The 18,403-nt window shown below is 39.3% G+C and overlaps 1 protein-coding gene across 1 annotated transcript in view; it reads right to left on the minus strand.

Annotated features, from left to right (window-relative positions):
- Positions 1–1,805: 1,805 nt before the first annotated feature.
- Positions 1,806–18,403, minus strand: part of LOC134653903 (uncharacterized) — a 321,965-nt gene continuing 305,367 nt past the window's right edge. Inside the window, exons 6-11 of the mRNA XM_063509267.1 lie at positions 10,462–10,634; positions 9,247–9,448; positions 8,113–8,246; positions 7,381–7,532; positions 2,527–3,568; positions 1,806–2,108 (exon numbers count right to left, since the gene is read on the minus strand). Of these exons, the coding sequence (XP_063365337.1) occupies positions 1,891–2,108; positions 2,527–3,568; positions 7,381–7,532; positions 8,113–8,246; positions 9,247–9,448; positions 10,462–10,634 (1,921 nt within the window). The 3' untranslated portion in view covers positions 1,806–1,890. The remainder of the gene's footprint in view (positions 2,109–2,526; positions 3,569–7,380; positions 7,533–8,112; positions 8,247–9,246; positions 9,449–10,461; positions 10,635–18,403) is intronic.

Below are 18,403 nucleotides of genomic sequence, written 5' to 3' on the forward strand. Positions count from 1 at the left end.
AGGCTGGATGGTCAGTGACCGATCATTATCAACAAGTGACATGATTTATCGTTTTATCATTTATTATCGTAGGTATATCATGCGAGAAATTAAGCCATTTAAATGACTTTCACTACCAACTCTGTCTTAAGAGTTTAATAGGCATAAAAAACTCACAATGTATTTTACGAAGAGGTTACAAAACTTTTGGCACTCTACTAGGTAAATAACGAAACCATTATGCTACCTCTAATTCCCTATTTAATATATACCTTAACAACTATTTACATAGGAACGAAAGAATACCTACAAGTGTTACATACGAGTCTAAATTATATTTACAAGTCGCTAAAGATTTGTAAACCAATAAGATATTTAAATTATGATCAATTTTATCATGGTGCTTACTGGTTTTGTAATATTTTTACATTGTCTTTCTATTCGCCATGTTTTTTTTTCAAGTAAGGTAAATTGGTATAATATAGATTATCTTGAATAATCTTCAAATAAGTACAAAGTCAGAAATGATACAGTCATATTTATTATTTATTTATGTCCCTGATGAGGGATAATAAAACAAAATCATCATCATCATCCCGATGACTGTTTCTTACAAAAAAAGTATTTTATAATAACGACATATGGACAACAATTTGGATTAAAATTTTGAGACGGATAAAAAACGTGTATAGTCTTTTGTATAAAAACTTATTTCTAAAAAGAGCTGCCAATGTTATACAAAATCCTTTACATTTTTTAATTGTTTCTATTTATCCAGTCCCTTACTCTCTAACCGGTAGATGAGTTAAGTACATTAGAAGTGTATTGTATTGACATGTTTAAATCGACTTTTGTTTGAACCGACTGTTACGAAGATTGTTAAAAATATGGTTGAAGTGAGACGACAAGTATACTGTGTTATCGCAAGATTACGATATAATAATGTTGTCCATATTAAAAATGGCGGCCGCCACGCGCGGTTGTCGGAGAGCGTCCATTTCGAGGTATCTTGCCTTATTTTGCCAGAATGGATCCAACAAAATCCAATCAACATTAAAACTTCAGTATAATATATATATTTACTATATATATTTACCCACTTATACCCACCTACTTAGTATTGAAGGAGCTTGCGCTCACTATTACTAAGTCTAAAAACAGTGGATTAAAGGATCACTAGACAAATAAGTTTTTTTGCCAGGGATCACCCAGTTTAGAATTTGATATTAATGTCAAATAAAGTTAACAAAGGCTGTTCTGTTATCCGCCTGTCAGTTGTTCGGAACTGTCAGACTAATAATCAAACTACTTCAGATGCCAAGCACTACCGGTTAAGAACCATTGTATATAATACAATTAATTGATTCTCGCAATCAAGATTAAGCAGTGGTGACATCACACACGCTAGCGAGCGTAGGTAGCCCTGTATGTACTAGCATTTCCTAGATCCCAAGCGGGCGGCATGGGGTCATTTTACGTCATTCCCCTGGAATCACATTCCCCTGGCTATACCTATTCGGAAATTCCCAAGGGATTCCGCTTAGTTGATTTGGTTGTAGATGGAACTTGGCACGAGTTACACAGTCACCAAAAATGAGATGCTAATAAAGCGGAATTTCTTGGGAATTTGCGCATTGGTATGGCCAGGCCAGGTTAGGGTTTGCAATCCGGATCCGAATCCGCGGATATTCCCATACATTTCGAATCCGTCGTGCAAACCCTAGGCCAGGGGAATGGGATTTTATAGTGACCCCGTGGCGATCAGCAATGATGTCACAAAAGCTAAATGAAATCATGGAGATTCCATATAGTCAATGCCAATTGGTGTAATCCTTGAAAGACCTTTCCGTTTACCTAGTCTAAATACAATCAGTGGATTCTGCAAGTACAACAACAGCGACATAGTCCAGTTTAAGCAGTGGTGCCATCACACACGCTAGCGAGCGTAGCCCTGTCTATACTAGCATACTCTTTCCCTGATCTCGGCCTAGCAGCGTGGCGATCGGCAGTGACGTCACATGAGCTGAAAGAAGATACGGAAAGGGACTCCATGTAGTCGGACGTGTCGGACGCGCCCGAGGACGTGTTGTTGGTGACCTGGCTGTGGCGGGCCGTCATGTCCGTGTCCACTGGAATAAAAAAATGATGTTGTAATTTGATTGACTTTTACTCTTACCTATAGTTCGGCTAATTTAACGATGCATCGATTTGGCGGTAGCGACAAAGTGTGAATATGCCAATAACTTAATATTTTCATAGCGATTCGACGCTGTCCACATTCTGTCACTTGCCAAGTCCTAATTAATAAATGATATAATTCGCTCTTAAAATGATTATTTGATATTAAAGCTTTAACTTCAGAAAACATATTCTAAGTCGAGATGGTTCTTTACAAAATCATCAGATAGTCTGATAGAAAATGCGACCATTTGTTTCGTTTTTGAAGGTAATCTTTACTTCGCAAAGAAACGTGGGTATGATGACGAAGTTTAAGAATGTTTCAATATTATTTAAGATTAATTTAAAAAAATTGTAACAGCCACTTACCATTCCGTTTTTTCCGTCTCGTCAGCGTGTCTACGTCGCAAGAATTCGACTTAGTCATCGTCGCGACCTCCTCAAAGTGAAACGTCAGGTTCTTCAACGGATCCGACGAATTCGACTTTACAAATGGCCCGTGAACAGGCGTCAACGCCCTCCTGATTGGCTTGTTACTCTTAAAGTATTTCTTAGAGCTCTTCCCATTGGTCACCGGCATCTCGAACTCGAAATCGCCTTTATGGTGCTTTAAGGAGCCCGTTGAAACGCCAGAATCGTTCGATGACGAAGAATCTCTGTTCTTATCCGATTTACTAGGCACGCTGGATGACCTTCTAATCTTTACTGCGTCTCTAAACCTGGTGACGAAGGTGGTTTCGCTTTTCTCTGGTGCTTTGACCTCTTTAGGCGCCGCTGGTTCGTTGATGATTGGGATACCTTCGTTGATGCATTCGTTCTTCCGCGCTTTCCTCAACACTGTTGGTGTGAAGCATTGGAAGTCATCGTAATGTCTTTTAGTGAAGTCTGCAGAGCTGGAACGTCTTGTGCTGATCGTATCCGATTCTGAATGCTGCGTTGGATCGGAAACATGACTGATCCTGCTTATATTATCCGAGCAGTTTTTGTTGCTGTTGCTTGAACTGCTTATTTCAAGCGGTTCCATAGGCATGTAGATGGAATGCTCATTGCAGCATTCCGCTGAAGGATGGACGGTATTCGTTGTGGCCGTTGATATATCGTCATCGTTTTCTGGTATATCTTCTAAAGCGTCTAGTTCCTCTTGACTGAAGCCGGCGCTTCTTAAAATCTGCAAGGAGCTTTCGAACTTCTCTAACGTAGCTGAAAGGTCTACATTTGCGTAATTGCAGTTGTGCACTCTGGCCAGTTTCTCGGGCATGGGTGTCACATTGACGTAGTTCGTAAATGATTCGTTATGTACAGCGTCTTGGTTTTTGGCTTCGCTACAATTGCACGTTTGGTTGAGAAGGCATTTTAGTTTCTTTGGTGTGTCGTATAAGCTCTTTGTGTCTCCTCCGTCTATTGGATGTTCCTGAAAAGAAAATTGATTGCATTTAATAAGGCGCTATAATGTGATGGCTTGCCCATGGTGGTTTTCATACAAGTAGTGTGTTGTTGACGCTTTTAAAGATAAAGCTTCTTAACAAATTTAGCTACCCCTAAAATATTAATAAAACCTCTTATTTTGTCAACTATATACTTACATGAAAGAGGTATGTATATATTTGGTAAATCTACTTAAAACGTACACTTACCTATAAAATAGTAATATACTGCCTAAGAAGGATATTACGAATGTATCAGACAGAGAATAGTTAGTCTTATATTTCCCACAAATACTCTGTTAATCCGATTTACTGCCTTTAGCGTTTTGCATATTCTAGTAGTTTCAATTCGAACCTAGGCCCGTAAGTCTGTCCCTAGGCAACTCTAGGCAACGTATCCGTATCCGACCGAGTCAATTTGCTTACACATGTTGTTTACCCTGTAGTCCCTACGGGCGATGTGTAGAATATGTGTAGTAATTGAATTAAGATTCTAAACCCTTTGTAATTTCATCCTGAGCGCTTGTTACTTTAAGTCCATGGGGATTTTAATTGTAATAGCTTGTGTAAGTATACTTTAAAGGAAACTTTAAAATATACACGTAGGTATAAGATGTATTTTTAAACATGAATAGGTACATTTTTGATAAACTTATGATTATGTGGAGCTGGTTAAGGCAGTACTAAGCAACAACCATTTACTTAAACACGATCGAGTTGAGAAACGAAATGTAATGACACTATGTCTTTAAACTGAAATATATGTCATATATTAAAGAAAAAAGTGACGAAGACTTCCAGTGGTGAAGGCCGGATCCGAACCGGCGTCTTTAGCAATCCGGGCTAACGCCTTGAACCCCTTGGCCACCCCGCCACGGTGGAACCAGTCCCAATTTCTCGACTATATGCTATCTTACTAAGACTAGGCGTCTTTGACCATCTCTAAGGGCAAGCAGTAGGCGCTTGCACCTCCTATACGAATTTCTTACGGAATTACGATTTACGATATAGCGAGAGATTGGTGCTGCCATCTATACACAACTTTGGGAACAAATCAAATTAATTTAATAAAATAATTTGATCTGTTCTCAATGTTGGCTATGTGACTATGTCTATGTTTCACTACGGTTTATAAGAAGATTTCTCGGGATATTTTATATCGCGATAGGATAGAAATCAGAAATCAGAAATTTATTTGCTTAAAACACGGTCAGTACAAAGGTATACAGAGGTATTAAGTTCCACATGCTTTGTCAGTAGAGACATGCAAATATTCACACTTATTCTAGTAACTAAACTATCTTTACGAAACCATAATTCAATACATTCATTAACATTTAACATAGGTCCTTAATAGCTACGGGCAATTTCATCTCTCTTCAGGAATTCGTTAACACCACGTTTCATTTTTAACCGCCTTCAAAAAAAAAAGGAGGTTCTCAGTTTGACCCGTATGTATGTATGTATGTATATTTGTTCGCGATTATCTCGCGTTTGGCTGAACCGATTTTGATGCGGTTTTCAGAAAAGTGTTTGTTACATTCTGGAGAAGGTTTTAGTATACATAGATCTGAGCTGATGCTGAACCCTGGCTGTACCTAGTGGAACTCAGGTTTGGTGCAACATAGGTAGACGCTGTTTTGGTCATCCGACACGCCTTGATGAGCACTTGGGAGAGCAGTATCCAAGATAGAGCTGATGCTGAACCCTGGATGTACCTAGTGGAACTCAGGATGTGCCTAGTGGAACTCAGGTTTGGTGCAACATAGGCCCACGGTATTTTGGTCATCCGTCACATCTTGATGAGCACTTGGGAGAGCAGTGCCCAAGATAGAGCCGATGCTGAACCCTGGCTGTACCTAGTGGAACTCAGGTTTGGTGCAACGTAGGCCCACGCTATTTTGGTCATCCGTCACATCTTGATCAGCACTTGGGAGAGCAGTACCCAAGATAGAGCTGATGCTGAAACCTGGCTGTAACTAGTGGAACTCGGGTTTGGTGCAACATAGGCCCACGCTACTTTGGTCATCCGTCACATCTTGATGAGCACTTGGGAGAGCAGTACCCAAGATAGAGCTGATGCTGAACCCTGGCTGTACCTAATGGAACTCGGGTTTGGTGCAACATAGGCCCACGCTACTTTGGTCATCCGTCACATCTTGATGAGCACTTGGGAGAACAGTACCCAAGTTAGAGCTGATGCTGAACCCTGGCTGTACCTAGTGGAACTCAGGTTTGGTGCAACATAGGCCCACGCTATTTTGGTCATCCGTCACATCTTAATGAGCACTTGGGAGAGCAGTACCCAAGATAAAGCTGATGCTGAACCCTGGCTGTAACTAGTGGAACTCAGGGTTGGTGCAACATAGGCCCACGCTACTTTGGTCATCCGTCACATCTTGATGAGCACTTGGGAGAGCAGTACCCAAGTTAGAGCTGATGCTGAACCCTGGCTGTACCTAGTGGAACTCAGGTTTGGTGCAACATAGGCCCACGCTATTTTGGTCATCCGTCACATCTTAATGAGCACTTGGGAGAGCAGTACCCAAGATAAAGCTGATGCTGAACCCTGGCTCACCTAATGGAACTCAGGGTTGGTGCAACATAGGCCCACGCTATTTAGGTCATCGTCACATCTAGAAAATCAAACCAAATTAACTTAATACTAAATTACACTAAAACTAAATGGAGAGCCTAACAAACTGGTATATTTTAGCCCAAAACCTAAAATAAATGAAGTACCTACCTATCACTAAAAAGTAAAAAATAAAATAAATAAAAAAAGTATTACAAAATTAAAAATAAACAAAAATAAAACCAAAATATAATAACTTAATATAATATATTTTTTTAAAAAAAGGGAACCGCCTTCAAAAAACCAACCCACTGAAAAGCACAAAATATTTTTTATATGGCACCCCTATATGTCTCCAGTCCCTATCCCGTTGTAAAGAAAATTTCTGCCAAAAAGTAATTAATACCTAATAATAAGAAAATTAATAATCATCCGGGTAATTACTTAGTTTTTGAAGGCGGTGCCAAACCAACAAAAACATTCTTTACTACCATTCAGCACCTACAAGAACTAAATTAATGAGTAAACTAAGTATGTCTTTATAATGCAAGTAAGTGCAGTTCTTCGTTGTCTAAAATATCGGTTCTCAAAAATTTTGGTTTGGCACCGACTGCAAAAACTAAGTAATTACCCGGATGATTATTAATTTTCTTATTATTAGGTATTAATTACTTTTTGGCAGAAATTTGCTTTACGACGGGATAGGGACTGGAGACGTATAGGGGTGCCATATAAAAATTATTTTGTGCTTTTCAGTGGGTTGGTTTTTTGAAGGCGGTTCCCTTTTTTTAAAAAAAGATATTATATTAAGTTATTATATTTTGGTTTTATTTTTGTTTATTTTTAATTTTGTAATACTTTTTTTATTTATTTTATTTTTTACTTTTTATTAACCCCACACTAAGTATCAAAATAATATGAGTGCCGTATCGCTTCGGGGCGGTTTATCGTCCTACACTACCAAAACGTAATATCTAGAATATCAGTGACATTAAATTTGAACCTTAATACTATGACGATACCGGTTGTTTTTCAATATGAATGTTGTACTGGCACGTGCTAAGTCGGGAGCAAGCGGTTTCGCGATAATAGAGACAATGGCCTTTGTTTGAAAGATTAAGGTTCGAAGCGAAAAGTTCACCTCAGAAGAGCCGTACTATAGAAGCATAGGCTCAAACTGTCTGTAATAATATGAAGAGGCTTGGATGATGCTGTAAAGCTCACCTGGATGAGAGGCATGGGGGTCTTTGGCACGTCGTAGTTCTCGTAGGGGCCGCTGAACTTGCGGCAGCAGCAGGGCTTGGGTTGCCAGCAGGGGCAGGGGCCCGTCTTCGCGGGGATGCTGGGACAACACACGGGGCTGCCGCGTTTTGATTCTGTTGGAAGATAAGTAATCCATTTGGATTCTAGTGTCCGAAAAAGTCTAATCTAAGTGCACAAAAGGTCCACTCGGATCCATAATGGATCCTACCAAATGGATAAATGGTAAAATCATGTTAAGGAACTACGATAAATGATAATACGCGAGGGTATAATATGGTGTGCACATCCCATTTAAATGAATTAGAAGTCTAGATTATGTTTATTTTAACGAAGACATTAAATCCTTTACGAAAAAAATAGTACAAAAATTTAAGACTCATAAAATTGATATATATTCCTAATTTCTTTATCTGTCTGGTTATACGAGGATCTCCAAAGCAAATTTGGATTATTTGGAACGGAGTTTTTTAGATTTTAAATAACTTAAATCATAGAAAGATCTGACAAAAATGATGGAACGACCAGACATGAATATTAAATACTCTGTGGGGGTACCAGTATTAGGGTTTGCAATCCGGATCCGAAATGTATGTAATTATCCGGATCTGGATCCACGGATATTCCTATACATTTCGGATCCGTCGTGCAAGCCCTTGGTACCAGGATCGCAAAAGCAGCAAGGAGATAACATACCTGTGTTGTATTCAGAGGCACTGCCACTAGAGCGTGAGTAAATCGAAGCCCGGTCGCAGTCCGACCGCTTCTCCACGATACTGCCCATCGTCCACACTGGAGACATCATGGATCCAGGTGTGCCCACAGAAGATCTGGAAATAAATCGCAAGGATATACATCATTGTTAAACATTTCTAGACTTTGGGAATATTGCAGGGAGAAGAAAGATAGGAAAGAGCCCAATGCCAGGCGTGGCTCACTCCGCGATTTCGTCGCTTTGCAATAGGTAGCTACAAGTACATCCGTTCCACACCAATTTTGGTGGCTAGCCATAAGCCGCGCGTGGCGCTGTCGCCACCTAGCGGCCATATCTGTCCTGATCGTAACAAACGCGTTTTGTTAGAGAGCGAGTCTTCGGTACCTAGTACTATTATTTATTCTGTGCCAATGCGCTGGATTGATAATACCGCAAACTTTTAAGTCAGTAAATTTTTATTTCAATGAATTAATTTAATCAATGCATTGGTCCACAATCTAATACTGATTCTACAAAGTCTCGATTATGGGTTAACCAAGGTTTAGCTTATTTACAAGATCAAAGACACATATTCGGCCTGATTGGGTATTAATTAAACAAGGTGTAATTAAGTGCTGATTATGCAGATTAGAGACTACAGCGGCTTTAGCACAGTCAGCAGCAAAAGTTGCTAAGCGGGCGAGGTGTTCAAAATTACTTTGACTCGTTCTTATATTCTCTTAATAATAAAGTCGCGTCAAGATCATTTCGAACATCTCGCCCGATTAGCAACTTCTGCTGCTGACTGTACTTTGTAGTGAAGGAAGTAGATAGAGTATTTCGATCGGTTACAAAAAACATATTGAATTATGAATAGAGGTCGGGTAACTACTAAGACATAACTGATTTCATGCCATTGGTGTTTACACGCGATACGCACACTCACAACTAGATGGCGCTGAATAGATTAAACACGATTAGTACCTTTGTATATACGTATATGTACTTGGATACACACGACATGAAGTCACAATTTTTGTCTTTAGCGCTCCTTCTGTTTATCCGTCGACTTTAGGTTGGAGTTACAATTTACTGACGCCAGAGAATTTTCATTGTTGTATTTTTTTTTATCTTACCTGGCAAGATGACTGATCTTCCCAATGCAACTGGAACACCTGGGCAGCGACGTAGGCCTCCTGAACTTATCCTCTTCCATGCTGGAGTCCAGGTCTGAGATGCAGTGCATAGTCTGGCTGGTCGGCGCCCAGGGGGAGACGGAGCGGAGGGAGGGGAAGCCATCGTCCATGCTCGACGTGTCCGAGTAGCGTTTTTCTAGAACTGGAAGAATTATTTGTTTAAATAATCGTGTGTCTAGGCTTTGCACGACGGATCTGAAATGTATGGGTAGATCCGCGGATCCGGATCCAGATAATTTCATACATTTCGGATCCGGATTACAAACCCTACGTGTGTCATTTAAAAAATTACAAAAAATCTAAAATAGACCTACCGGTACATCAGGTATGTCACAAATTGATGTCCAAGGTTCTCAGGCTTTGAGCTACCTTAGATGTGAAGGGAAACCAGGTCTTCGACAAGCAAAACAAGGCTTCCAGGGTATGCTCTTTTAATTAGTAACTCCTAGGTCACAAACATTTAAGGAAGAGTTCAGGGAAATAGACAACCAATTTTACGATATTGAATTAGTGACTTTACATATTCAAAAGTGATATATAGTACATTTTAATCGTCGGCGTCTAGTCAGCGCTATGGGAAATGGTGTCGATGCGAAGTTGCGCCAACGTTGCGTCGAGCAGCAACCATAGAGTTGACTATTAGATGCCGACATTGCCGACGCTCGGAAGATGCTAGTGAGGAGTCTTAATGAATGATATGACCACCCCACAGTCACAGTACAGTCGCTAATACCCTCCAAAATGGAAGGGATCGAATGAGAACCCTATAGTTGTCTATAGGTAGCAGAACTCACCTGAGCCAGACCTAGACGCGAAGCTGAGCCTAGACTGCGCATCGTGGCTGTACAAGTTGAGGAGGTCCGTCAGGTCCCTCCCCCCCCTCCGCCGCGAACACGAACAGCCCCTCCCCCTTGCCGCAGCGCGAGCCCCCTTCCACGCAGAACCCTATAGTTGTCTATAGGTGCCAGAACTCACCTGAGCCAGACCTGGACGCGACGCTGAGCCTAGACTGCGCATCGTGGCTGTACAAGTTGAGGAGGTCCGTCAGGTCCCTCCCCCCCTCCGCCGCGAACACGAACAGCCCCTCCCCCTTGCCGCAGCGGGAGCACCCTTCCACGCAGAACCCTATAGTTGTCTATAGGTGCCAGAACTCACCTGAGCCAGACCTAGACGCGACGCTGAGCCTAGACTGCGCATCATGGCTGTACATGTTGAGGAGGTCCGTGAGCTCCCTCCCCCCCTCAGCCGCGAACACGAACAACCCCTCCCCCTTGCCGCAGCGAGAGCCCCCTTCCACGCAGAACCGCTTGTCTACGATGCCGAAACGTCTGTGGAAGAAGATAAAAGATAAGATAAGATAGTCATTTATTGCATAATTATAGGAGTTAGAGTAAGGTGGATTACATCATATGTATTTTAGAAAAATCACTATAAAATTAAAAAAAAATAGTAGAATTTATAAATATCTCCATATTTACATTCGTCAAGATAATACATGTGGCTTAATATTATTATCTCTTGGTTAGGTATTTTAATATTAAAATGATGCACTCAAATCAGTTCATCAATTTGAGAGCTACGATGTCACATACATAAGACCAGTCTCGTCACGACATTCGTGTTGAGTGCACGCGGCGATCTAATTTTGTTATCGCATTTATTGTTTACGCGCGGTACCTGTTGTCATGCAAGTTGTAGGCTGGTAATTCCGTACACAACATGTCTACGGAGCTACCGGACTCAAAATCAGAAATGGATGTGGAAGAAGAATTATCACAGAAACCAACACTAACAGAAGATAATGAAGTCGTAGTAAAAGAAACAGAAGATCAGGAGCAAAAAGAAGATAACCTGCATGACAGAGCTCAAAAACGAGAAAGACAGGAGGACGATGACGATCAGGGGCCATGGCAAAAAGTGGAAAACGTGAAAAAATTTAAAAAGGAGACTATAGAATTATTCCTTTCGAGTAGCGAAAAACTACCTAAACAATTTGCCATTGCAAAGTTACTTACAATTGCAGGTTTGTTCAAGATTAATAAAATTAAATATATAAATCAGTACAAACTAAAACTCGAGGTGCCCGACGAGACCTATGCAAAAAAGGTAATTGACTGTGAGGAATTTAAAAAAAAGGAATGGAAAATCCAACGAGTTTCGGAAGTGGAAATGTCGTACGGTATTATAAGAGGGGTTGACCTGGAGCTAACCGACAGCGATATACTTAGGGATATCTCCAGCCCCAGTGACGTCAAGCTTGTATCTGCAAAACGGTTACAGAAGAGAGGAGAAGGTAATAAATGGGTACCCAGCGAGGTGGCTAAAGTAATATTTTCCGGATCACAACTGCCAGCATACGTAAATATAGATAACTTACGCGTCAAGGTCGAACCTTTCATCTTTCCTGCTACCCAATGTTCAAAATGCTGGAAATTCGGACATACTAAAGCTAGATGTTCATCTCGAAATGTTATATGCCCCAAATGCACCGGTCAACATGAAAACTGTGAGATTGAGACATTCCAATGTGTTAACTGCAAGGGGAATCATATGGCTCTAAATAGATCGTGCCCAGTCTACTTGAAAGAAAAAAAGCTAAGGGAATTAATGGCGGAATTCAATTGCACATATCGGGTTGCTTGCAACATTTATGTTGAACCAGAACAACACGCTTATAAAGAGATCCGTAGCGATAATAACATTCAAGAACCCTCATTTCAAGTAAATACGCACAACAGCTTTATTGATTTAGATCTGGAAGAAACAAGTCCCCATAAATACGTACCTATCTTATCATCGTTTGCACAAACGCTTAAACGTCCTAAGTCACCGCCCGGCAACCGAGCGGTCCCTAGAAACGCAAGTAGCAGCATCAGCAAAAATGAGCGGCATCAGTACGAGCGCCCGGCGGACCGCATTCCAGAGGAATCAGCTGATAACCCGGAAAACGATCAAGTAAACAACTCGCGAAAAGTACATTTTAGTGAGTTATTAAGTCGTTTAAAAGAAATATTATTTTTAAAAAACATAAGTGTAAATGAAAAATTTAAAAATATAATTAAGTCCTGTATTGAATGGTTAGTTCTCGTAGTAGTAGATTTTATGTCTGAGTGGCCTATTTTAAAAAGTATTGTGGAAATGTTAACACATTATGGAATTTAGTCGTAAAGGTAAAAATATGCAGTTGAACATTTTGCAGTGGAATGCGCAAAGTTTAAGATCAAAAGTTTTAGCCCTTGAAAATTTATTGCTACGAGAAAAAATCCATATATGTATAATATCGGAAACTTGGCTAGAGCCAAATAGTAAATTAAAAATTGGATCTTATAATATCCACAGACAAGACCGCGATGATTCATACGGAGGATTAGCTATTATTACTCATCGATCTATTAGAGCGCAAGTTAATAACTTTAGTTTGCGTAATGGTGGCATACAAATTATGTGTATTAAGATTTTTAATTGTTCATATTTGCAAAATATTATTGCCGTGTATTGCCCGCCTAGAGTTTCCACTACAAGAGATGATTGGAAAATGCTATTTGCGAAGTGGTCTAGTAAAACATTAATATGTGGTGATTTTAATGGCCATCATCTTAACTGGTCGTGCAAGATTAATGGTAGGGGCTCACAAATATACGATGCCGCGTCTGACTATAATTATGTGTCGCTTAATAATGGTGCAGCTACTTGGGGTAAAATGGTTTTGGACAGATGGTTGTCAAGCTCACCCGACATTACATTTGCGTCATCAGACATTGCACTCCGATTTTATTGGACGATTTTCAACGAGAGTTTAGGTAGTGATCACTTAATGATTTTCATGTCTACCAAAATCGAACTTAATAACATTAAAACACAAAAAAGAAATTTTAAAAAGGCTGATTGGACTAAATATAGGGAAACATTGATTGAGCTCTTAAAAAATAAAAATCTTAGTGGGGATCCTCAGCTAGTGTATGACACGTTTTTGCAGTACATTAATTCGGCTGCTAATGAATCTATTCCTCTGATTAAACTTTGCGCTGACCCTACTCGCACGTTTAATATTAAACCATACTGGACTCCAGAGTTGTCTAAGTCTGTGGCGGTGCGTAGGCTGGCGTTATCTCAGCTTAGAAGAAATCCTACTCCGGTTAATTTAAGTACTTATAAACAAAAAACTGCTGAGGCACAGCGCCTTATTAGGAAAGCGGCAGCAGAATCGTTTAAATCTTTTTGCAATAGTATTGATAGCACAGTATCTAGTAGTCATCTATGGAATAAAATGAAATGGTTAAAAGGGTACAAAACGGTAAGAAATTCCTTAGATTACGAAAAAACAGAGCAATTTCTTACCCGTTTAACGCCTGACTATGTACTACCACAGGACCCAGTCTTTACATCAAAAAACCCTCAACTTGAAGCGCCTATTTCCATTCAAGAACTTAATAATACCATTAAAAAGAAAGACACGGCACCTGGAATCGACGACATTTCTTACTCGATGTTATATAACCTTCCAGATAAACAAATTTTAGTTGATTTATTTAATATGTTTCTCAGTGAAGGAAAAGTACCTACGCAGTGGCGTGACATTAAAGTAATTGCTATACCGAAACCATTTCGAGAGTAAGAGTTTGTTTTCTAGAAATACAGTAGGCTTTCGCAGAACCCAGTCGTGTCTTGATAATTTGGCTCGTCTTGTTACACATATTCAAATAGGGTATACTCATAAACAACAAACCGTAGGTTGCTTTGTGGATATAGATAACGCATATAATAATGTTAACATTAGATCAGTTGTGGAAAAACTAGATGCAGAAGGAGTGGGGTCCTCCATATGTAAATACCTATGGGAATTTCTGAAGGAAAGACATTTATCTGTCACTGAATCTACCGGTAATAGTTTTATCACAAGATGGACGATGATAGGATTAGCACAGGGAGATCCGGTATCTCCGATTCTATTTAATATAGTAACTACGGACATTTGTAGGAGGATAAATAATGTATATATATCGCAATATGCTGACGACTTTGTACTATACGTATCGGGACAAAACTTAAGATTTATGACAATAACACTTCAAAGGGCTATAGATCAAATGTCACAACTGTTGGAAGAGGTTAGCTTACAGGTATCTCCAAATAAAAGCAAAGTTTGTATTTTTTCAAGAGGTAGGACGCGACGTCAAGTTGAGGTAAACATAGGAGATGTTAGGCTGGAAAATGTTTCGACAGTTAAATACTTAGGACTATGGTTAGACCAATCTTTAATGTGGAATAAACAAGTTAACGACATGTGCCAGAAATTGAGAACTTTTTTAAATGTGTTCCACGTCTTGGCAGGTTCTTCATGGGGGGTTCATCCTATACACTTAAGGAGACTATACATTTCTATTATCCGAAGTCGGTTGGAATTTGCATGCTTTCTTTTTGATAACAGTTCTAAAACCAATACGGAGAAGCTAGACAGGGTTCAGAATCAGGCTATGAGAGTAGTAGGAGGTTTTATTAAAACCAGTCCAATACACGTTATGGAATCAGAATTATGTCTTCCACCGTTGGCAGTAAGAAGAAAGTATCTTGCATCTAAATTTTGGTTAAAAGCAAAATCGATCGAAAATAGTGAGAGTATTTCCATTATAGCTAACCTTGCGTCATTATGTCACCGTAGTCCGTATTGGAATACCAAAAAGAAGCCGCTATTGGTTTTAGTACATAATGAGCTGTCTAATGAAGCTATTCAGTGTTCTCACATGCTGGAAATGTTTTCACTCTCCACGTGGGTAACAAACATAGATATAAAATCACGAATATGCCTCACAATAGATAATGTCCAGGGACCCAAGAAGGGTTATAGCTCGGTGGACTTACTACGGGAAACTATAAAAACCATTTGGAAAAAGTACGATGGGTTCATACAGATTTACACTGATGGGTCAAAGATAGGAAACGCGGTTGGAGCGGCTTTTTATGATCCTCAAACGAATACCACAGCAGCTTTCAAATTAAACAATAGGATTTCTATAATGGCGGCAGAGCTATACACAATTACCGAATCGTTGTCATACATACTGTCGTGTGATGGGACAAATTTTGTAGTGCTCAGTGACTCGAAGAGTGCGCTACAACATTTAGCTCGATGTACCTCTGGCGAAAGAGGTCTCCCCGTAGCTTACAACATTCTGGATATATATTTAAAGCTTTTAAATAGCGGCAAGAATATACAATTCCAATGGGTTCCGTCACATATGAATGTCGTGGGTAACGAGGTAGCGGATAAATTTGCTAAAATTGGAGTTGACGAAGGTATTCCTGTAAACTGTATGCCTTTCTTTACCGACTTGCTTAGAGAAGTCAAAGTAAAATGTTTTGAAATGTGGAAGGATCACTTCGATAGAAGGTCGAAAGAGAAAGGCATATGGTATAAAACTCTAGTTAGTGAACCGCCAAAGATACCCTGGTTTTATGACGCTCAGCTAAACAGACAACTTGTTGTTACAAGCATGCGACTGCGCTCCGGGCACATGCCGCTTAATGTGTTCGGGCACCTTATGAGAGTTGTGGATTCTCCAAATTGTTCAAGTTGTGGGGTAAGAGAAGATACCTACCACGCATTGGTGGAGTGTGCTCGGATCGGAGCCGACCGCAGGGCATTTGAAACGCAAGCCAAACTTAAACTAACTGACGTGGGCTTATGTAATATTTTGTTGTCTAAACCTACATCTAAGCAGACTATTAAATTGTACCACTTAATAATCAAATTGTTAAATTGTAGACAATAACCATATGTAACTATTATGAGGCCGGCATCATCGCTCAGCGACGAAGGCCTTTTTTTCCTAAATAAAGATTAAAAAAAAAAAAAAAAAAAAATACATAAGACATACCTACATGTAGAGGTACACTAACCAAGTAACCATCGGTAGGCTAAATGTAAACAATGTTTAAAGACATACGGAAATACGACGATTATTTGCTTATTATATCAATTGTAATACATAATTCTGTTAATTAATTAACATAAATAAACACTCGATTCATCACCAAAAACAAAACAAATGTCCCCTAATTGTTTTATGACTCTAACTCTGTACAGTCTAATTCGCTTATTAAAGTACAGTTAACAGCTCAATCGTACGCTCAACTGAAACGCTGTTGACATATGGCATGATTGTAGGGCCACCCGCATGCTTTAATTAATTTAGTTACGGTACAGTTCACTGCATATTTTATTTTGGTTTTAGTTGTAGAATATTTATTTATCCTCCCTGATCCCTATAAGACAGGTTTACCTAGTTTAGGGCTCAGGACACTATTCCTAGGCTGTCTAACAATAAAATACTTACTTACTCCTAAAAATGTAATATACCCTTCTACTATGTAATAAGCTGCATTTTTAAACTTTATTGCACAGTAAAAAATATACAGTGACAAAAGGCGGACTTAATGCTATACGGCATTCTCTACCAGTCAACCTTCTTCTTGTAATAATTTTATGTTGTAGGTATTTTATAGAAGTTTGTCTATCATAGTTTAAGGGCCTACTGCAGCCGCGTCTGGCGCTTCGTAAACCACGCCCGCTAGTTCTTCCCTCCCCGCTAACACGCACACATGGAAACGCTTCGCGCCGCACGTGAAGTTTGTGTGACCTTTTAGCACCATCTAACGTTACAGAAGTTAACTACCATTATACGCGGTCGCTGCGGTCGGCCAGAAACTTAAATTCGGAAAAAATTTAAACAGATGGCGTTGTTACTTGTTCATAATAGCAAACAATAAAATAATTAATTAATAAACCTGAATATTTATTGTTGGTTTGGAAGATGTTAACAGCATAGAAGCAGCAGCGTATATAGCATATAAGTTAAGAGTATTGATAATAAGAAAATAGCACAAGAACAGAAAAGAGATTATTTTTGATAAAATATGATGAAAACAGATTTACTTGATTACGCTCACCTGACTTTGCGGTCACTAAATGCAAATTTCAACCTTATTGTTATGGAGTTACAATACCCCTGGGGTTGCAGGCGTCCATAGTCGTTATTATTATAAATGCTTTGGTTGAAATGCTTTTTAACCCTCGAATTTTTCATAGGTACAGTCACCTGCAATAATATGTTACTCTTCGACGGCCGCAAAAATATGTGACACGCTCTTATGGCTCTACAAATAAGATCTAACATGATCTACCGCAAAACGGCCTTCGGTGTGTAACATATTATTGCAGCTGACTGTACTCGTATTGATTGTTGTATAGGTAGGTAGGTATTAATATCTTTTATCCGATCGATTTGCATTTATTTGAAATAAATCACAGTGTTTAGTAATTATATGTTTTATTGAATAAGAGATTATTTAGGTATGTAAGGAATACAGGGTGCCTTTTTGAAACACTCATTTTTAGGGTTCCGTAGCCAAATGGCAAAAAACGGAACCCTTATAGATTCGTCATGTCTGTCTGTCTGTCTGTCCGTCTGTCCGTCCGTATGTCACAGCCACTTTTTTCCGAAACTATAAGAACTATACTGTTGAAACTTGGTAAGTAGATGTATTCTGTGAACCGCATTAAGATTTTCACACAAAAATAGAAAAAAAAATTTTTTTTTGGGGGTTCCCCATACTTAGAACTGAAACTCAAAAATTTTTTTTTTCATTAAACCCATACGTGTGAGGTATCTATGGATTGGTCTTCAAAAATGATATTGAGGTTTCTAACATCATTTTTTTCTAAACTGAATAGTTTGCGCGAGAGACACTTCCAAAGTGGTAAAATGTGTGTCCCCCCCCCCTGTAACTTCTAAAATAAGAGAATGATAAAACTAAAAAAAATATATGATGTACATTACCATGCAAACTTCCACCGAAAATTGGTTTGAACAAGATCTAGTAAGTAGTTTTTTTTTAATACGTCATAAATCCCCTAAATACGGAACCCTTCATGGGCGAGTCCGACTCGCACTTGGCCGCTTTTTCTGGATAATTTTGAATTTCAATTGTCAGGGGTGCCTACATTATTTTTTAATACATTTTACAACGACAACAAACAAAAGTTCAAATTCGCCGTATTTTTATTACCCGGGTCGATCGCAACAAAATAGAAAATCAT

The sequence above is a fragment of the Cydia amplana genome, chromosome 14 (assembly GCF_948474715.1).
Source record: "Cydia amplana chromosome 14, ilCydAmpl1.1, whole genome shotgun sequence".
NCBI lineage: Eukaryota > Metazoa > Arthropoda > Insecta > Lepidoptera > Tortricidae > Cydia > Cydia amplana.